Raw genomic sequence first — 22,827 nt, forward strand, 5'->3', positions numbered from 1 at the left:
CACATCACCACACTTACAGCTTATGCGGCTCCAAAAACATTGTGTGAAGTGCTTTGCTACCTGGGCCTCATAAAACTTTTACCATCGTTTTTTACCCTGAGCTGATGCAGCCCAGGTGCTACTCCATGCTATTCCTCACTTGCCCCAAATTATATGGCACCAAAACTGTCACTTGGATTGATGATCTGCAGGCAGCATTTGAAGCCTGTCAGACGAGTGACAGCAGCCACATGTATCTGCCCTTCTACAACTGAGCCGTAGTAAAATTTGCTGTTTCAAAGAGCTTGCCGCAGCGTGTAGTGTAAAGCAGTTGCTTTCCGTTTCTGGCGGTGGCGCCGCTGTGGCAATCGCAGCTTTGGTGTCTCCCTCTGGTGGAAAAGGGGAAAGGTTGCCTGTTCACGTGCATTTACGAGGCGTGATAAGCTCGCTAGGGGAAGTAAGTCGGAGGCAGTTGGTCAGCCAGGGCAGTCTGTCAGCCTGGGTGAGTCTGGTCAGTTAGTCAGCCTGGGTGAGTCTGTGAATCTGGTCAGTTGGTCAGCTAAGTTAGTCTGGGTCGGTCAGTGTGGGTCACTCTGTAAGTCTGAGGCAGTGAGTCTCGAGGGGGGGGGGGGGGGAGTCTGTCGATCTCGGTGAGTCTAGTCAGTTGGTCAGGCGGAGTGAGTCTGGGTCAGTTACTCGTCACCGGTTGCTGGTCTATCTCTCGTTTGCATTTGTGCGGCAGTCAGTGTCTGTTTGTCGTCTGGAGTGCTAGTATGTGTTAGGCCGCCAGTCTGCTCAAGTTTGTTTAGGCAATGGGCATTGGTGGTTGGATCGATCGGTTGATCGGTCACGCACTAGGACACAAGATGACTTGTCCGTCTTGAGTGTCGGCGCATGTGAGGTCACCATGGCAGTCCAGTGGGCCGCGCCGTATAGCAAGGGGTAGTGGCTTTGTGGCCGACATGAGAGCAGAAGGAGCCAACCTATGACATCAGTCTGCCCGGTGCCAGCTGCGACGCCGTGAGACCGGCGCGCTTTCCTGCATCCGTTGAAGCGGCTGGCAGCAGACGGTTCGGGACAGGGTTTTGGGGGTCCTGCACCACGTCTTCGCCAGACATGGGGGGTGGTACATGTGTAAGGTAGAGCATGTTGTACATTTTATATAAGTCTGCATTTTATGGATAGTCATTTTAGGTTATAAGCTTGCCACCGTTCCACCGTAAGAGGCCTTTTTAAAAAAAAATTCACTTTTGGTGGCAAATAATTTGAGGGTTGTACCATTTCCATTCCTCTTACGGGGTGCATAGTTTACATGTTTGTATGAGTTAAAATTTTTGTTTAAAGTAATCTGGTGTGTTGCAGATTTGCACCAGTGTACTTTTTCAGAGGTTGTTGTGAGCGGTCATGACTACAGCCATGTTGAAAGGGAGCAGGCAAGCTTCTCAGCCCGAAGGCTCCTACTGTTAATATTGTTCTTGCCTCTAAATAAAACTGTAGCTTGATATTTCGAGGGTGTTTTTTGCTTATAGTTTTAAATGTTTTAAAAAGGCTTTTACGAATAAAATTCACATTTGTTATATTGTGACTTGATATTTTGAGTGTGCTTTTCTGCTTATAATTTTAAATCTGTTTTGAAAAGGCTTTAGGAATAAAATTCACATTTGTTAAACTGTGACTTGATATTTAAAGTGTGCTTTCTGCTTATAATTTTAAATCTGTTTTGAAAAAGCTTTTAGGAACAAATTCACATTTGTTAAAGGTAATTTTCCATCAGTTACTTCCTGGCAACTACTTCCACACTCATCTAGTGTGATTAAATGTGTCAAAGTTATTGATGAATCACCAGTAAATAAAGTAAATTCTTTAAGAAACGATTTTGAAAGTTTAAATTTTACGGTTCAACGACGACAGGTTTTCAATTCTCTGCATGGACTCAAAAAGACATCCACAGCATTTTGTGTGACCCGGTAACCAGGACTGCCATATATGGACTCAGACATGCACTGCCTGCCCGTGTGGAAAGTAACACGGCATGTACGGGCTCCACTCGGAAGTTTTTGACATTCCAAAGGCTCAATTTTTTCACACACACACACACACACACACACACACACACACACACACACACACCTGGCCTTGGTAGGACCTCTGCCAGTTGGACATAGCTACTGGTACTGCCTCATGGTGCTTGACAGGTACACCAAGTGGCCAAAGGTATTACCACTGGAAACACAAAGCTGCCGAGAACAAGGTGCGTGCCTTCATCACTGGTTGGATTTCATATTTTGATTGTCTCCAGAAAGTGACTTCTGACTAGGGTACACAGTGGGAGGCAGAAATCTTTTGTGCAGTGTCACAGCTGTACGGGATACATCCGACAAGGACATCATCATATCACACAGCAGTAAACGGCATTATGGAGTGCCTACACCATTCCTTGAAGGCAGCTATAATGTGCTGCGTGACAGACTTGTGGATTGACATCCTCCTGGTAGGGCTGTTAGGCTTGCACAGTGCATTAAAAGAAGACCTTCAAAGACATCACCAAACGAAATGATGTATGGTGAGCCTCTGTGTCTACCAGGAGAGTTTTTCAAGGAACAACCTTGCCCCCTGTTCCCTACTCAAATTTCCTCACAGAACTTTGGAAGCAAATGGAGGCCATGTGACCGAGCAGAACAACACAACAGAAAACAGGCTACCTTTGTTTTCAAAGATCTGGAAACAACGGAGCTTGCTTTCCTCCAACATCGTAAAGGAAGTGGCTGGTCTGCAGAGACAGGTCGAGGATATAGAATCAGTACGTAGTGGGAATGTCCGTGATACTGCTAAGTCGCATATATGTACAGTATTTAATAATCACTTTCTGAATATAGCAGGTGAACTAAATAGAAACCTAGTCCCAACAGGGAACCATATAGCGCTCTTAGAAAAAAGTGTTCCGAGACTGTTACCTGAAATGCTCTTCCATGATACTGACAAGAGGGAGATTGAGATAATAATTAAATCTGACAAGAGGGAGATTGAGATAATAATTAAATCACTAAAGACCAAGGACTCTCATGGATATGACGGGGTATCTAGCAGAATACTGAAGTATTGTTCTATGTATGTTAGCCCAGTACTTAGCCATATCTGTAGCTTTTCCTTTAGGAGTGGTCGGTTTCCTGACCAATTAAAGTACTCGGTAGTGAAGCCACTTTACAAAAACGGAGACACTGATAATGTTGACAATTTTAGACCTATTTCTATGCCATCGGTGTTTGCTAAAGTTATCGAGAAGGTTGTATATACAAGGTTGCTGGAGCATTTAAATTCACATAATTTGCTGTCAAATGTTCAGTTTGGTTTTAGAAATGGTTTAACAACTGAAAATGCTATATTCTCTTTTCTCTGTGAGGTTTTGGACGGATTAAATAAAAGGTTGCGAACGCTAGGTGTTTTCTTTGATTTAACGAAGGCTTTTGACTGTGTTGACCACAAAATATTACTGCAGAAGTTGGACCATTATGGAGTAAGGGGAGTAGCTTACAATTGGTTTGCCTCTTACTTTAAGAACAGAAAGCAGAAGGTAATTCTCCGTAATATTGAGAGTGGTAGTGATGTTCAGTCCCAATGGGGCACTGTTAAGTGGGGCGTTCCCCAAGGGTCGGTGCTGGGGCCACTGCTGTTTCTTATTTATATAAATGATATGCCTTCTAGTATTACAGGTGATTCAAAAATATTTCTGTTTGCTGATGACACCAGCTTGGTAGTGAAGGATCTTGTATGTAATATTGAAACAGTATCAAATAATGTAGTTCATGAAATAAGTATGTGGCTTGTGGAAAATAATTTGATGTTAAATCACAGTAAGACTCAGTTTTTACTGTTTCTAACTCACAATTCAACAAGAACCGATATTTTTATCAGACAGAATGGGCATATTATAAGCGAGACGGAACAGTTCAAGTTCCTAGGCGTTCGGATAGATAGTAAGCTGTTGTGGAAAGTCCATGTCCAAGATCTTGTTCAGAAACTAAATGCTGCTTTATTTACCATTACAACAGTATCTGAAATAAGTGACAGTTCAACACGAAAAGTAGTCTACTTCGCATATTCTCATACACTTATGTCGTATGGTATTATTTTTTGGGGTAATTCTTCTGATTCGAAAAGGGTATTTTTGGCTCAAAAACGGGCTGTTCGAGCTATATGTGGTGTAAGTTCGAGAACCTCTTGTCGACCCCTACTCAATAATCTGGGAATTCTGACATTGCCCTCACAGTATATATTTTCTTTAATGTCATTTGTTGTTAGCAATATTAGCCTATTCCCAAGAGTTAGCAGCTTTCACTCAGTTAATACTAGGCACAAATCCAATCTGCATGTGGAATGCACTCCCTTGACTCTTGTGCAGAAAGGAGTGCAGTATTCTGCTGCATCCATTTTCAATAAGCTACCACAAGAACCCAAAAATCTTAGCAGTAGCCCAAACTCTTTTAAGTCTACTGAAGCGTTTCCTCATGGCTCACTCCTTCTATTCTGCCGAGGAGCTCCTGGAAGAGCTAAAAAATTAAGCAAATTCCAGTGTTACATTGTTGATTTTCTTTATTTAAACTTACGACTTGTCACCTGAATATGTTTTTTTATATTTCATTTTATCTGTTTCTAATATCATGTTATAATTTCATGTATTGACTTGTTCCATGACCATGGAGACTTCTCCTTAATTTGGTCCCACGGAACAATAAATAAATAAATAAAAAAATAAACATGTAGAGCACTGGAGCTGCTCTACCAAGACCCACAATCAGTTACAGGACAAAATGATAGAACACTCTATCTCCACAATAAAGGAGTAGTGGAAGCAGTAGTGCCATCGATCAGTGCAAGCCAGCTTATCTGAGTGTGGAAGACGCCACCGAAATGCTGGCCATCACAAGATGCAGAACATCTGCCACCTTACAGCTGACAGCATTCCCATGTCATCCAGCACAGTGTCGCTCGTCTGGAAATTGACCAGACACTACCTGTCCAGATCCAGCAGTCACCTTGAAACACCAGCCAACCCACTGTTACCCAGCCACAACATGAACGCAGAAATGGAAAGTGAGGTTCTGTTTCGACCCAGCGGACATTCTTAGTCCAAGTCAGTAAAAACATTTTTTTTTCTCTTTTCCTTGTAGGGGTGTGGCGTAGCAACCTCAGTTCGCAGATTACTCCACACATATCCATTGGCAATGTTGCAAACAATCAATGTTGGGAAGACTGCACTCTCCAGTGGTCCTGCGATGGCACAACATTGATGTGTGGGTCACCAGATACGCATTATGTAGCAATAAAAAAGGAGACTATAGTACTACATGTCGCATCAGTTGTGTATCTTGTTGTTTACTTACTAATGAAACATCATTATCTGAAAAGTGTATCATTTGTTAAGTACACATAAGTTTATCCGAGTGTTGACAATATGTAAACTTATTATACTGTTGGGCCTCACATAAATTTTACACACAGTGTTTCGTATAGTATACTGCCATTAATGTCCACTTCTGGTAAGAAAAGGTCATTCTCGCTTGTTGTTATTTCTTTGTATGATTAAGACTTACATTGTCTGGTGAGAACCAGCTGTACGCCTGTTCAGCAATCAGTTGAGCTGTGTGTGGTAGGTAAGGCTAAGTTTCAAACTGGTTCCTTGATTATGACGACTGTCATCAGCAAACATTATAGTTTATTCTCTAATGTACTTGAAAGATAATCTATTTTGGTTAAGAACAAGACCACATCCAGTACTGATTCTTTAGGGGTCCCCCATGTTACATTCCCCCACTACGATGTTAGTTTCATTCCTGTGACATAGTCTGTCCAGCAAAGACTCCATCCATGTCAAAGGGATACCATGACATTTTAATTTGCCAAGCAAAATTTTGTAGTACACACAGTAATAGGTTTTGACAAGGTCACAGAACATACCAACTGGATAGTTTTTCTTGCTTAGGTATGCCAAAAACTTCACTGGCTACATCTTGTATGGCTCCCTTTATGGAGAACATTTTACGGAAGGCAACGCGAAAGCCTACTAGTTGGGTTCAGAAAAATGAGTCAGTGTGCTACCATAGGCTAATTTATCAGAAACATTTGAAAAGCCTGGAGAGAGTGAAATGGGTCTGTTAACAGAGGTTGTTTGCCTCTGCAATTTTATAGATGGTGTTACTACAGCTTATTCAAGACTGGGGGGAGGTTTGAAGGCAGGGCATGTCACTCAGACCCTAAGATGAAAGGGACCTACCTGTTTTGAGGATAATGGGAGACCTTGCATTTTTTACAGTATTAATAACAGATGAGAGGATATTAGAATACTGGTGGTATTGGAGTTTCAACTCTTAAATTTAGCCTGGTCTGTGCAGTTTTACACAGGTTTGTTTTAGGCGAAAACAAGATTCAAAGTGCTGTAGAAATACGTTTAAGAAAGAGTTAAATTTTCCAGCAACACACACTGCCTTCTTATTATTTGTCTACATGCTGTGTTGAGTCACTGTTTATGTTTCTGTGATACATTCTTTCTATGATCTGAACCTAACTGGTCAGCATTTAAATCTGGGCCAGATAAACCATTTATTACTGCTTTTATACGTACATCACTGAATATATGTGAATTTACCTCGAAATGTAGTCTTATATCATAAAGCCATAGAGGCTTTTTTGTTGTTGTAGAGAACAGCAAACTAAATGAATTACTCTTTGAAGAGCCACTGGATACAAATGGATCCTCATATCGAAGCACAGCAAATGTTGAATACTTGCCAATACACTCCACATTCACTACATACAACATATTTGACTTTTGGGCACTGATAACCTCGATGTTGAGCGCCCATAAGCCCCAACACACACACACACACACACACACACACACACACACACACACACATTTGACTTTTCACTATTGGAACAAGTAACCAAACATCATCAGAAACTTACTTCCTGTGGTCCTCCTGTTTCATCATCATTCTTCTTCATTACGAGCTGGGCGTGACCACCTGGTACAAGCTTCTGAAACACTTCACTGAAGTATTTTGATACCTGCTTGAATGTGAACTCTATAGCTTCATATTTACGTTGCTCCAAAACTGACATGAGTTCCTTAATTTTTTCATCTCTGAAATATAAACAATAATTTTACACTAACAAAGCAAAATGTTTGCTCAGATAATATGAAACTACTGTACAACCTAGTTTTTACCGACACTGACATGTTTTCACAACTTGGTGCATATAGGGTGTAGAGAATGGGATTAGTCTTGTTGCTTGATTTATCTATGTTGTAGTCATATATCGCTGGAAGTGGTCAGATAATCAAAAGTAGTAGAAAAAGTTATGGGTAACTCTGATTTAACGTTACATATTATAACAAATGCTTTATGATACAATCAGAAGCAATAATTGCATGCTTCTTTTTGTCTAAATCATTCTAGATGTTGAACATGGTGGCTGTGATAAAATCAGGGGCAATGGGCAATGTGCTTGAAAAATGAGAGCAGTCACCTTACACTTTTTCTAAAACTTTTCATTTTCTCATGAACCAGCTTTCAAGCTACTGCACGCCCATTATCAGATAGTAGGTATTTACAGCAACTTTTTATGGAACAGAATGTCTGAAACTAGGAGCAGAGGTGAATACAAAAGTGATAAAACAATTACATGCCTGCAATGTGAACTCTCTATTGCATGTTAACACTTCGAGGACTGGGCTAGGATGCTGTTTGACTGGCTGATATCGTGCTTTTTCAGTTTTTCTGAATTTTGTGTACCAGGCACTACTGCACAGAACTAAGTCTGCTTACTGCATATGAAAGAATAGTCTTTTTTTCCCTACGAAATGGTGCAATGAAACACAGCCTTTCTCAGTGACAATATTTTTTATATTGAAGGAAAATACATTCTTTTCACACAAACATTTTTTCCATCTTTTGTTTCCAAAAGGAGATAGGATTAGAAGTTGTCTGTCCTTTATATGAAACTGTCTTTGTCAAAAACAGACGACACACACACACACACACACACACACACACACACACACACACACACACACACACAGATATGACTGCAGTCTCAGGCAACTGTAGCCTTGCCCCGAGACTGCAGTCATGTATGTGTGAGTTGCGTTTGTGTGAGTGAGTGTGTGTACGCGTGTGTATTTTTGACGAAGGCCTTATGGGCCGAAAGCTTTATTTGTGACAGTCTTTTTGTTGTGCCTATCTAAGACTCAGCATCTCTGCTATATGGTGAGTAGCAACTTTCCTTTTCATAATTAGTTTCAATTAGTATTTGTTCAGCTTCAGATCTACATAGCTAAGTATGCAATCTATCATGCCCATGCAGAATTACACACAGAATACTTTGATACATCAGTATTCTGATGTGTAACTTCGTATGTAAACAAAAGGAATTTCATTATATATTGATTGAAACTAATCATAAAAAGAAATTTGCCTACAGAAACAACAAATTAAAGGACAAATTGCAAATGCAATTTTGTTATTCTGAACTAGTTATGGTTGCACTTGATACGAAATAAAAAGTTCCTGCAAATACCCACCATCTGATGAGTCTGTAGTAGCTCAAAAGTTGGCTAATGTGCAATTTAAGAAAGTTCTAAGAAAATTATGAAAAGTTTTTTTGAAATTTCCATTCAAATCATTTAGTATAATTTTTTGTTGTATTCTTAAGAGAGAATCGTTCTCCTGTCCCGTTTCAGAGAAAGGATGCTGGCTGGCAGCAGTGTAATCATAAAATCATTTCATAAAAATGATCTTGAATGGTGCTGGACTGTGGTGTGATAAGGGTCAGCTGCTGTATAGCATCTACGCATGTCATCTACTGCGGTTGCAGTAGGATTGTTCCTTCCCACAGCCTGTATCTGTGACACTGAAATACATGCCGAAATTAATTCGGGTGCCCCAGTACTCTACCCACTGCCATTGTTGCCTTTCGTTGCAGTTACACATGAATAGAGATTTTTTCTTTAAGTTCAGCAGTACAGATGCTGGACTGATGTTATAACAACACTGTGATGAAACACAGCTACTGCTATTACTTATTATTTTTTGAACAAACACAGACCTTACCTTAGTTTCCCCCATTGTTTCTTCATGGTCCTAATCGTCAGACACCATGTATGCAACATCCTAAATAATGAATGATTTGAGTAATTTCAGCCAAATCATCAAGCTTCAATGCTAAAGATTTGCTCCAACAAACGAGGTTAAAATGAAGAATCACATTTAAATTATAAATGTGGCCTGGTGTCAATTTCTCTGTCAAAAATGCACTCAAAATATTCCTTTCAGTCAGAATAAATTGATGAGCACTATACAAAGTTTCAAAAGATTCCATTCATTTCTGAGTAGTGGTGAAGTTCATGTCAGGACATGCCTGAGCACCATACTACATGAATAATTTCAATTTTTGCTTTTTTTACTATCTCTCTGCCCTTCAAACAATCTTTGTACATTATTTTGATTCACTGGCACTTTCTCAGTATACAGACCTTACTTGATATTTATTTCACTACACTCCTGAATTGTTTTTGCAGCAAAACAAAAAATGCATATTAAGTTACTGAAATCACCGTAAAATACAGCATGTGGTAGTGACGGCTGTCACCCAACAAACATTTTTCAGTTGATAGGATAGAATTGCTGCCTCAAGATGCTCTCTTTTCAAAAAGCTATTTTCAAGTGATATATGGCTGCAACATAGATAAATCAAGCAACAAGACTGTAATCCCATTCTCTACACCCTATATGCACCAAGTTGAGAAAACATGTCTTTCGTGCTTAACAACACAGATAGAATGGAAGTAAATGTATTTGTTTATTGTGATTAAATATAGTTACACTATGAAAGGATGGACAACAAAAACATGGCACATCATAGACTGTTGAATGTAATGAATTTAGCATAGTTTAGTTTTGAACGATGATCACTATTTATGTTAATCGTGTTTCAACATTACCTAATGGAATCTTTCCAGAATCATATTCCTATTAAACCATCCCAAAAAACCAGAAGAAATCTAAATACTAGAAATATGGGTGATAATTATGGGTAAATGATGGAATAACAGCATAGTGGGAGAACGTTATACATGGAGATTGATGGCAAAGGTGATGCGGACTGCAGTATTCTTCAGATCCCGAGCTCGGTCAGCATCAATGAATAGTGAATGAACTTAAAATTTTCAACAGCACCTCAATTTTTCAAGCAATTTTCGATAGGAGAAGGATGTAGACTGCAAATGTCTACCTTGGTTACATAAATTGGATGTGCAGTGTGCAAGTTGAATTAACAGTGACAAGCCAAGGTGTGAATACTAATGTAATTAATGATAAGAACTCTTTCCAACAGGATAGCATTAACACATGAATGTTATTAATGAAATAGGGTTAGCTAATACAAATGACACTAGAAACAACTGAAAGAAAAAATTCAAATTTGAATGCAGACACTAAATTGTGAGGTGCACAAATGGACAACAATACTGTTAATATCGTACAAAAGGATAATATAACTAACCAGTTTTTATGAGAAATAAATCAAGAACTGAAGGCAGATAATTGACAGCTGAGAGTAGATTTGAACAAACAACTAGATGAATAATGATAAAAATTTGAGGGCAGATATAAACATTTGAAAGTGCAAAATTCCTGAAATGTTGGAGTGTTCAAAAAGAGCTATTTTAAGAAACTACAAAAAAACTTTCGTTAAGCTGATAAGATTAGGACTTAAACTGAGCTGCTTCCATATACATAAGTCAGCTTTAGTGTTGCATGAGATCACTTTATGAAAACAAACAAGGATACAAATTTGTACTACAAGGGGAGCATATTATTAATATATACTTATATCATGAGGGGAGGGTATTATTAAATCTACTTTTGAATAGTTTATCATACAGCATCAAAACACTTACATAAGCGATACAACATGGTGAAGAGGTTGGGGGGGAGGGGGGGGGGGGGAGTTAACCTACAATAACTGAGTCTCTCTCTCTCTCTCACGCAGCACATGAGACCCACTTAATCATTCTTCTTTAAATTTTGTATTAATTACAAATACTGTTGCAATATGTGCACAAAAACTTACAATAATTCATGAACTCAAGATGCTTCAAGAGCAAAGGGAAAATGCAAAGCAAACTATAATGTTAACTAGCATGAACTTTTCTGAATTCGTCATTTTATAATATCAAAGCCATGTTATCACATGAATCAAAAATAATTTTTTCCTAATATGAAAATGGATACTCACCCCCTGTCGAGTTCTTCTTTGCGCTTCATTAATTTTTCTTTCTGATCAGAGAAACTCATAAACTGATCAAGAGCCTTCTTGTTAACATGGCTGTATTTTTTTAGCTGGCTGTTTGCTTTCTCCATTTCTTTAAAGAGCTGCAAAAACACACACAAAGTTTAACATGTATATAATATAAACAAAATACCTTAAGTAACAGCACAAAATTTGCGCAGAGGACAAATAATTGTAAAATGCATAATTCCTGTGTATCAGAAATGTCCCATACAAGACATTAAAGTAGATATTTTCAGCTTGTCTGTGGTATGTATACTTCATAGCATGTAATGTTAAAATATCGATGTTGTACGAGCTGTAAAACAACATACGTAAACAGGGTGTATACGTGGACAAGGAAAAAAAATTCCCGGATTTTTCCCGGTTAAAAATACACTTTCTCCCGGATGACAGTATATTTTCCCTTATCAACCCTTTGAATGGTTATGGTTTTATGCACGGGCGTACAATTTTCAGGCACTTTAGAAGACGAAACTCAGGGAAAAAGACAAGTTTTGGAAATATCTTTGATGTGCAGCAACATGTACGCTGCGTATTTTCGTATTACGAAAGCATACATTGGAATTCCACCAAACACCGCATGTTACTTTCCGAATCATTGAAATCGAGATTTCGATGCGCTTTTGTAAGCCGTTCGTAGCTCATGTCACATGATCTCGCCAGTCGATGACAGCGGATATTCACGTGCTGTAGTCAGCCAACAGCAACATCACTGTTAAGTAGCACGAACAGGGAAAGTTAATAGTTTAAATTAATATATATAGTGTTGCTACAAGAAAAGAAAAGCTTTCACATATAATATTGGTCTCAAGCTGCAAGAGAAGCTAAGCTTTCGCATATGCCGTTGATCTTTTTTGCGTGTGTTACGCTTTAAGGTATATCACACAAATGTGCCAGTAAAATTTTTAATAATGACGTAAATGTCTGATCTTCGGGGTTCGAAATTCTTCTAAATGACTCGTCATCAAAGAGTTAATTTTTAAATAAGAGTCAAACGCTCTGTGATTTTATAAATTCATGGTACATTCTTGCACATAGTTCAACTTACGTAAAAGAATATTTACTTTGAAAGTAGCGCTTTTCAAGCCACTATTAGCAATATTTTCCCGCGACCTGTTAGAAATAGGTTCATTTCAGAAGTTGCCAGGGAGCGCAGATAACAGGCGACACCAAGCTTGGGTAGCTGTCATGATGTAGGAAGCCCCTATGTACGTACGTGTAAAACATTGAAAGATCATACATTAAGTCATAAAAGAAACAAGACACCAGAGGATACTGCAAGAGCATCGGAATTTTGTGAACCATATTAAAATGCGCACATTTAAAGTGCATACAGGGCACATTCGTATGTCCAGATTCCCAATCAAGTAGACCTCGACCTGATATTAAGCTTTTCAGTGTGGTTTTTGGGATGTAAATTTTCTTGAAGTACCAGTATTCCAGTATTGTATTATATCATGTTTGGTTCTTTATTATGGCATAATGCCATACGTGCTATAAAATGAAAACGTGCACTTGAAATGCAGTGAACAGTTGAAACTAGCCAGTACTGTGGAAAAGGTTAACAAAAGTCAAATTTCTTTAGCAAACAGACAAAAATAACTTCATTGTTCTGCAAGGTGATAGATGCTTGACTGTCAGAAAGTTGGAAATAAAATAAAATCTGAAACTAATGACATATTTCAACCTTCCGTAATTATGTGAATGTGTTTTAATTCACTTGATAGCTCCCAGCCACAGATATCCGTTTTGTTTTCATTTGACGTGAGAGTAAACGAAGAGGAAACAGCAAAATCACTAAATGTAAACGCGGGTCACGTGGAGACTACCCACTATAACTCAGACTGCTCTGCGCGTCAGCCCGGATCTACGACATTTGCGAACCGGGTCGATATTAAAAAAAATCGAATTTTCAAAATATGTTCATCTTGTAGTGCACATATTTCCGAAAAGTCTGAAACAGAAAACATATGTACTGGAGGAAAGACATTTTATTTGGTCGCAAGTACGCCAAAGCGCAGTGCCACGCCTATTAATAAAGCATTTTTCTGCCGCACGTCCAAACTATATTCAGGAGAGTGGAAACTGAAATGTCTTATGGTGTCTCTCCTGCTCCCAGTCGGCTGGTTTAACAGCCTGCCCCTCTTTTAAAAAAATCTCGCAATTAATAGCGGATGGGATTATTTGTAATCTAGAGAACAAGAACTCTTCAGGAAATATGAACTCTTTATTGCTTATTAGTTAATAACTTGTTGTTTTGTGTGACATAAAATTAAATATAGGCTACATAAAACCAATAAAGACAAAAGAAATTATGCATTTCTTCAATCCTTAGCTCCTAGCATTTTTTTTCTCTAACTTTGCTACAGCTTTACATGGTGTCCTTTCATTTCTGTGAAAGAATCTATTACGTCACCAAAATTCGTCAAACATTTTGTTACATGAAAAATCAAAATGTCGTTATCTAATACTGAAATAGCTGTTAATACAAATAATACCAAAGACTGGTGTGGTTTCTCGATCCGATTACGTCTATTTTGTCACTGTCTGCTAGATAAAACAAAATAGGCCTTTCTAATATGGCAGCAATTTTGTAACAAACCAAATAAACGAGACTGTTTTGGAACAAATGGCCATTTTTATAACATGACAGAATACAATCCAATAAGTACCAATATCAAATGCCTATTAAACCTACTACAAGCAAAATACTTTATGTTAGGAAATAATTTCACATTTCATTCATACACACCAGCTTATCAAGCATGAGATCGAAAAGTAGTATTACGAAATTTTTATATAAATTTGGAATCGTCTTATTCTTCCATAATTTGTGTGATGTCCCCGTTTCTTCTCCTTCCTCGTTCTAACAAACAATCTTGTCATCACCAATTCTGTAGCTATTGCTGCCACTGTCAAAATTTGTTCGCTGATTAACTTCACTAACCCTGCCAGAATCACAGGTTTAGTTATCCCGCGATTATTTTCCGGTTAGGCGTTATTACGTGTTCGAACAACACGTTTTCTTTTCCGCGTTACTTCCAGAATAGAACTGAAGCGGCTGCTAGCCAGGGACTGTACTACTGGTCCTTACTAGTGTAGCGATCTGGCCAAAAATTTTCTGTCAAAATTACATTTTCTTGGATACACCGAGAAGATAATACGTAGTCTTTCTCACCTGTTATTCCTGTCAGTCATTAATTTCCATTCTGGTAGTCTGAATCTATGGATTTTGCTAGTAATTATAACAATGCTGATCACTCGCAAACCCAATCAACCACATATTCAGACAGCGATTGGCATTCATCCGTTCGGCTTTACTCCCTCAGCTCGTATAGCCCCGTCCCCTTTTGTCTGAGGAAAGTTTATTTCTAGATGCGACGAGGATTCTCCTGACAGAGATATCACTTACACTATGCATGCATTCAAAAGTCAACTTATGATTCATTCTGAAATAAACTTAAAATGTGTTCAAAAACCAACAGGGAAGCGTTTCAAAATCGTATGAATAATCGATAGACAAACGTGCGCTGGATGCTAGGTGCTTTGTGAAAGTTTTTTTTTTCCCTCAAGAATATGAATTTGGCGCTACCTTTTCCTGGTAACATCTAGCTGCTTGCTGCTACTGCTTGCACAGCCAACAGCCACATTCCTGTTGCCATAAACGGCAGAATCTACTACTCAGATGTGACTCAACTGCGCATGCGCATGAGCCCGCGCGTAACTGTTAAAACAAATCAAATGTAAACAGTTGCGACTTCACCCTCATTGGAGGCAACTTGTTATGAAGCTCTGCATGGTCTTCCAAAAGTTTTGACACATTTTCAGTTGGCAGAGGCTTGCATGAGCACTGTGTGTCGTCGTTGTATATGGTGCATTTCCTTTGCAATTTAAGTTATTTTCGTTTTTTTCTCTCCTTTATGTTTTATTGTATTATTTTACAGTAGTGGGATACAGTAATATCCTTTGTGAGAGTATCGGTTCTTACCAGTCAAAACTACAAAAATTTAACTGAAAACTAAAACAATGAAAAATTCCGGAATTCTAAAAATATCCCGGGTTTTTCCCGGTTTTCTCCCAGATGAAAAAATTCCCAGGTTTTTCCCGGATCTCCCGGGTCGTATACACCCTGTTAAAGCAAGTATTTTGCAATAATTATATTGTGCTTTGTGCAAAATCTGCCACATGACTTCCCATTTTATTATTAACTGCCTCCCCTCCTTTCTGGTCCATGTTGTCCAACAGTTTTTCCATATATTTCCTTTCTTGTTATGAAATTTCAGTCTCCAACCCAAATTAAATGTTTAACTTTCTCAATAGAATGAATTTTTTTTAATCTCGTTATCCATTTTTCATTCTCTTTTACTACTGTGGTGGGTTTGACTTTTAAATCAATCTTGGCTATGAAGCCAACATTATGCTGTATTATCCCTATTTAATTTTGAGAACGTAAGTTGAAGAGAGGTGGGACACTGGAAGGTTTCAGACATATTGTACGGCGATAAAGACAGATTTACAACCCTTGTTTTAAACTACAAAACACTGACACGTGAAAGAGTGTGGATTCTGCAATAGTTAATCAGTTACTGAAAAATGTAGGAAATTAAGAAGATTGTACATGAGGGAAAGACAACAACAAAACAAAACACAGCCCAATCTTCCTTTAGGCATAAATAGTGTCTAGTAACATAAAAAAAATTGTCATTTAACAATTGTACAGCAGAATGAGATTTTCACTCTGCAGCGGAGTGTGCGCTGATATGAAACTTCCTGGCAGATTAAAACTGTGTGCCCGACCGAGACTTGAACTCGGGACCTTTGCCTTTCGCAGGCAAGTGCTGTACCATCTGAGTAACCGAAGCACGACTCACACACGACTCCAGAATAGAACTGAAGCGGCTGCTAGCCAGGGACTGTACTACTGGTCCTTACTAGTGTAGTCTTTTCTTTCAGGAGCGCTAGTTCTGCAAGGTTTGCAGGAGAGCTTCTGTAAAGTTTGGAAGGTAGGAGACGAGATACTGGCAGGAGTAAAGCTGTGAGGACCAGGCATGAGTCGTGCTTCGGTAGCTCAGATGGTAGAGTACTTGCCCGCGAAAGGCAAAGGTCCCGAGTTCGAGTCTCGGTCGGGCACACAGTTTTAATCTGCCAGGAAGTTTCAATTGTACAGCAGATGACAAACTTCCCCTACCATACAGACAGCTTATGAAGAGCATCCCCTCCCTCCACACACAAGACAAACACAAAAGTGTAAATTTTAATCTAATCTAGACCCAAAATTACTTTTCAGGTGAATTCTGAATGTACAGTACAATTCCAGGATTAAAAAGGCAGATTCACAGTTATAATTCTGCACAGGTGCTGAAACATAATGACTGTAACGAAATCTTGTGCAATATGTGGTATTCGGTCTCAAATTCTCCCCACTAACAATTAAAGAGGAGAAGAACTGAGAAGAAAATTGTTAAGACACAACATGAAAAGCATACAACGAGAATGAGAATGAGAATCCAGAGCTCAATGAAACACGAAGTACAAAACATGGCTCACATATCACAAATATTTGTAAGGATACACATCACATTGCCTCATTGCATGTTTATAAAGCTTATCTGATTGATGATCTAAAATTTATACAAAGGAAAATATAAATGGAAAACTTAACAATATGAGAATAAACAATATTTTCTAATTTATTAGATGAAAGTGGGCAATGGATGCAAAACTGCAGAGGGGATCATAAATGGACACAAATAATATTATCAGAGACAATGATGACTACCTTTTATAAGCCTACTCTGACACCAAGCACAAACTATTTGTGTCCCTGTCCCCCCCTCCCCCTTTTTCTTTAAACATGATGTTTGCTAACAAACATGGCATTTATTATGCTTTCAGTTTGGACACCAGTTTTTGTGTTACTCTGGGGGGCATGGATTAACAATCGCAAACCACTAGAACTATTTTATTTATACATACATTTTTGGTTGACATATTTTGATATTTCAGGTACATTTCTGGAGGTGGCAATGCTCCAAGTTCCTGAATCTTTTTTGTGCATTCGGCAATTTTCTGTTGTAACATATTTTGTTTGGCTGCCATTTTCTCCAAGTCCTTGGCATCTTCATCAATCTTTTCTTGGATTTCTTTTTCTTTCTGTTTCCAAGTATCTTGTTCCACTTGTTCATTTTTTTGCTGCACAACCAAATTGAAAAGCATATTAATTATACAGTGATTAATTTGCAAGACCACAGAACCAAGTAAATCAGACACAAAAACATTATAATAATAAAATAATATTGCACTGGTAATCTATCCAATTTGAAACAAACAACTGATCCTCCCTTAACATAAATTCTATCACTCACCTTCTTCAATGCTTCTTGCACCTTCTTTTCGACAGCTTTAAATTCACGGTTGACATTTTCAATACGCTTATCTATTATTTCCAATTCTGCTTTACAATTTTTAAGTTTTTGCTGACGTTCCTCTACAGAAATCTCTTGTAAAGCCTGTATAAGAACAGAATAAATCAAAAGAAACTATTGCCTGGTTAGTCAGCCACAGAATGCTTATAACTGGATACTAAAGAGCATGCGAAAGAGTAATAGGACTTTACACTAATACTCTAAGGGCAATGAAAAATGAAACATATCGTGTTATTTGAAATCATTTTTTCTCAAAGAAAATATTGTATCTGTAAATGATATTCTACCAAGGACTTCACAGTGGTTTGCGGAGTATGGATGTAGATGTAGAAGTTTAACATGGAAAACTTGGTCCCATTACATATTCTGACACAAATAATATATCCATTGCCTTATAAAAAAAAGTGAAGCACTAACAGGACATTGTCAGATGTCAGTGTACTTCCTGCATCATGGTGTGGGAAGCCATCAGGTATGATTTATGTCACAGCTGGTAGTTATTGAGGGAATTCTGATGGCACAAAGATATGTCGTGGAAATCCAGTGTCCTCTGGTCACTTCTTGTGTAACAGTATTGTTCCTGATAGAACTTGTGAGGGACCAGTTCAGATGTGAACTTCATCTCAGTGCCAGTATACAAGATATCAAGGGCCACTTAAAACAGTTGTGGACCAGCTTGCCTCAGGAGAGTATACAATGACTTTATGACACACTTCCCAAAGGAATCGATGCATGCATTTGGGCCAGATGGGGTGCCGCATCATTCCGATAAGAGGGTTCATGCTGCCAAGTTCTTTGTAAATTTGAATCAACATTGTAATTCCTGAAATTACATCACATATCCTCTCAATCTGTGAAGCTTCATTTAATTTCTTCGTTCCCTAAAACCTGCTACACTTTTTTGTCAGACTGTGTATATTATTTGGTAAGACTTTTATCCTTATAATATGCAAGTGCAGAATTTGATATTCATTTCATAATAAATTAATTGCACATACTTGTACAAGTTCATCATGACGACGGTTGAGATTATTAGTTAACAAATTTTCCAGTTTATTCTTTTCTGCTTCAAGTCTCATACGAGTACTAAATGCTTCCTTGTTTTCTTGTGTGAGGCGACGAATGTCATCATTCAGTTGGTCAACTTCCAACTGGTCTTGTACAGACAACTGAGACATCAATTCCTGAGAACAGAAAATATTTAGGATCAGTCTTCATGGCTTATCAAAGTATGTATGCATTAAAAAAGAGAAAATTTTATGTGGAAGTAAAAATGCCCTTACTTACTGTAAAGCCAAATATTTTAGAACAGCTAAAAACTATTATGTTATTAATCAAGTGAAAATAACTGATCATACAAAGCAAACATTTACTTTGAATTTGATTACTGAATTACACATGTCTTATATTCACTGGTGAAAGATGTCTTTACAACAGGTGGGTTCTTCTCAATATGGGATCCGAGTGAACTAGTTCTCCTTTGAAATGTTTCCAAATCCATCCTTCTTACCTCACTGAGGGAGAAACTAACATTCCGAACACTAGGAACAATTTGTTTTCCTACTTTTAAATGGGCTATGGATAGTACTGGGAATTTCATCTTTTGAAGAAAAGTACTGGCCAGCTATTCTTTCTTCTTGTAATTTTATATTATATTTCAGTCAATAAGTCACCACACCACACTTGTCACGTGTTCTGTAAAAGGCATATGTTGTAAGTGAACTGAAAGTATATCACATCTGATATGATGGCCACTGCTCTGAACGAGTTGGACACCACATTTCAAGTCCCTAATTCGGATGTGGGTCAGGACCACTTCATCCAACTGAAGTGGCCAACAAAAGGAATACCACAATCGAGTAGTTGGCTTCACCAAATGGAGTTTACTGTTCGTCACTGCAGTCACTCCTCTTCCCGTAAACACATAGAGCTCTGATTCATCAACGAAATGACAGCCTGCAGGCTGTGTCACAGCATGTGTCCTTCAGGCCTACTTGAGAATGTGGTCTGCTTGTTCACTTCATTGAATTCCCACGTGCCCTGGTACCCAGCTGAACTATATCTCCTTCCCCCACTGTTGAAGGAAGTACAGTTGATTATGTGTGAGCTGGACTATTCCCTCTCCCATGGTTGATTATGGAAAGGCCTTTCCGTTGATGGCTGAGCAACAACAGTACAGTGTGCAGTTGCGTATGGGATGGACAGTGTTTTATATGCTTGCTGCACCATGAAGAGGAACTGAGTCGCAGAAAGGCACAATGAAAATACTGTTAAACATTTAAGCTTTCGAACAAAAAAGTCCCTCTTCGGAAATAGAAAAAACTGACACATCAACTCAAGCACAACGAACAGAAATATGGCCACAGTGGACTGACTGCGACCGCATCACACTTGAATAACAATCTGAGGTGGGTAGTGGGGAGAGGGAAGTACTGCATGATAGGGTTGGGTGAAGATGATGTGCTGCCTGTGAGGACGTGCAGAGATGTGGTGGGGACAGAATAGGGCTGCTATGTGCAGAGTTGGGAAGCTGTACTTGGGGCAGGGGGAGCAGAGAACAGGAAAAGACTGAACGTTCTTTGGTGCAATAGAAGGCGTGTGTAGCGCTGGAATCACAGCAGGGAACGGTACAGGGGACTCATGGGTTACGGAAACAAAGGACTTGTTGATGGGAGAGTTCCCACCTGTGCATTCCAGAAGAGCTGATGTTAGGATCCAGATGGCACATGCTGTGAATTGGTCACTGAATTGTGCAGGTGGGAACTCTCCCAACAACAAATCATTTCTTTCAATAACGCCACAGTCATTTACCCACCTATCCCATTCCCTGCTCTGATTCCAGCAGTACAGTATACCTTCAATCATGCCAAAGCATTTACAGTCTTCTTCCCTTCCCTACTCCTCCTGTCCCCAGTACAGCCTCCCAACTCTGCACCTAGCAGCCCTATCCTGTCCTCACTACATTCGCACATGCCCTCACAGGCAGCACAGCAGTTTCTCCCCTCCCCACCCAATGCCACCACCACCATCCACTCCATATTCAGAGGCAGTTGAGTTCACAGTTGTACCACAGTGGCCTGAGACAGTTGCCAAGAGTGTGTGTGTGTGTGTGTGTGTGTGTGTGTGTGTGTGTGTGCGCGCGCGCACGCGCGTGCCTGCTTTCTATTTCCACAGAAGGATTTTCTTGTCGGAAACCTTATTTGTTTATCAGTCTTTTCACTGGGCCTGTCTTGAGATTTCACACTTCCTCTATGTGGTGAGTAGCAATCCATCCTTTTCATTCTGTTGATGTTATTCTATCCTGGACTTTCTATATAATGTCTGTCACAAATATATGATAAAGAAAATTAAAAAATAAACAATATTTAAAACAGGAGAGTATACACACAAAGATACTAGGATAAGTTCCTCGCGAAATCAATACCTGATGGAGTTCTGCTTCCAAACCCTCCTTCGTTGTTCTCATGGCTTCCAAGCTAGAGGCATATTGGTCAAGGGATCTAACCTTAGGGCCATGATACCTTTCAATTCCAGCAACTTCTTCTTTCATCAACCGAATATCTGCTTTAACTTTGTCAAATATGTCTCTGTAAAAAAAAAATGAAAAAAGTATGCTCATAACAACACTGTATTTAAAAATTTTAATGGCTATTTAAGAAGCTGTAGCCTCCAATGATACTGCAGTTCTATCTGTATTTTTTCTCTTACTTTATGTTCTTTAAGAATATAATATATTGAGCTGTTATGAACCACGAACTGCAGCAGTAGGAAGCCTTGCATGCCTTAATGATACAGAGAGCTGTACCATAGCTCCAATCACAATGGAGGTGTGTCTGTGGAAAGACAAGACTATCATATGGCTCCTTGAGAGGAGCAGAAGTGTTTTCAATAGTTTCAGGGCAACATTCTAGATGAGTGACTGATTTGGTCTTGTAACATTGTGCAACATGGCCTTGCTTTATTGGTATTGTGGAGAACCAAACTGACAGGGAAACAACAGCTAATATGTTTCATGAAACTATTTCTGAATGTATAGTTTAATGACAATGGCATCCTTTTGGGTAATGTAGTCCCCCATTTGAATCTTCTAGCAGGGAGCACTAGCTGCGCGGGGTAGCCACACAGTCTGCGGTGCCTTGCCATGGTTCACGCGGTTCCACCCATCGGAGGTTTGAGTCTTCCCTCAGGCATGGGTGTGTATATTGTCCTTAGTGTAAGTTAGATTAAGTAGTGCGTAAGCCTAGGGACCGATGGCCTCAGCAGTTTGGTCCCATAGGAACTTACCACCAGGTAGCACTCAGCATTATGATGCCATCAGAAAAAAACAAATCTAGCAGTTCTCAGATTGGAGTATGAAACATTGGATCCTTTAATTAATGGCAGGAAGAAAAGCATTTCTGGTCAGGTGAGTATATGGTTATCAGCACAATATCAAATACATGTAGTGCAGATGTAGGTTTCATAATAAATAATAAAATTGGAATGCAGGTGGCTACAACCAACAGCACAATGAACATATGACTGTAGCCAAGACAGACACAACATCCAACTCAATAGCACAAGAGCATGTGCTTAATGGCTCTCCTGACGATGAAAAGAGTGGGCAAAATATATGATGAGGTGAAATAAATAAACTCGGTTTGTTAAGAGATGAAAAAATTTAATTGTGATGGAGAACTGAAACTTGCTAGTAAGAAAAGGAAGAGAAGAAAAAATACCAGTGGAACTCAGGCCGGGAAAGGAAGATACCCCAGATTTTGCACAGGCACAACTGAATCTGAAAACATTGAGTTTAAGAATCCCAAAAGAAGGCTGTATACAAAGAATAGACTTAGAAATGCTGCAAGGTTTGAGGCTGCAGATTAAAATAGAAAAAAATGAAGAAAGATAGAAAATTAAGGTCTTAGGACCTGAAAAAGTTGTTGACAGTTTAAATAGGAGCATTAGGCAATGACTGACTGAGATAGAGGAAAAGAATACAACAGAAGGGCATAGATAGCTTTGATAGACAAAACTGTGCAAGTAGCAGGGGAACTGCTAGGTAAAAAGACAAGGTACGGTGAAATCCTTG

At 38.9% G+C, this 22,827-nt stretch overlaps 1 protein-coding gene across 1 annotated transcript in view; it reads right to left on the minus strand.

The window, feature by feature from the left end:
- Positions 1–22,827, minus strand: part of LOC124604114 (structural maintenance of chromosomes protein 3) — a 210,055-nt gene that overhangs the window by 30,346 nt on the left and 156,882 nt on the right. Inside the window, exons 18-23 of the mRNA XM_047136451.1 lie at positions 21,181–21,343; positions 18,755–18,940; positions 17,697–17,840; positions 17,308–17,523; positions 11,275–11,411; positions 6,943–7,120 (exon numbers count right to left, since the gene is read on the minus strand). Of these exons, the coding sequence (XP_046992407.1) occupies positions 6,943–7,120; positions 11,275–11,411; positions 17,308–17,523; positions 17,697–17,840; positions 18,755–18,940; positions 21,181–21,343 (1,024 nt within the window). The remainder of the gene's footprint in view (positions 1–6,942; positions 7,121–11,274; positions 11,412–17,307; positions 17,524–17,696; positions 17,841–18,754; positions 18,941–21,180; positions 21,344–22,827) is intronic.

This window comes from Schistocerca americana, chromosome 1 (assembly GCF_021461395.2).
Source record: "Schistocerca americana isolate TAMUIC-IGC-003095 chromosome 1, iqSchAmer2.1, whole genome shotgun sequence".
Taxonomy (NCBI): domain Eukaryota; kingdom Metazoa; phylum Arthropoda; class Insecta; order Orthoptera; family Acrididae; genus Schistocerca; species Schistocerca americana.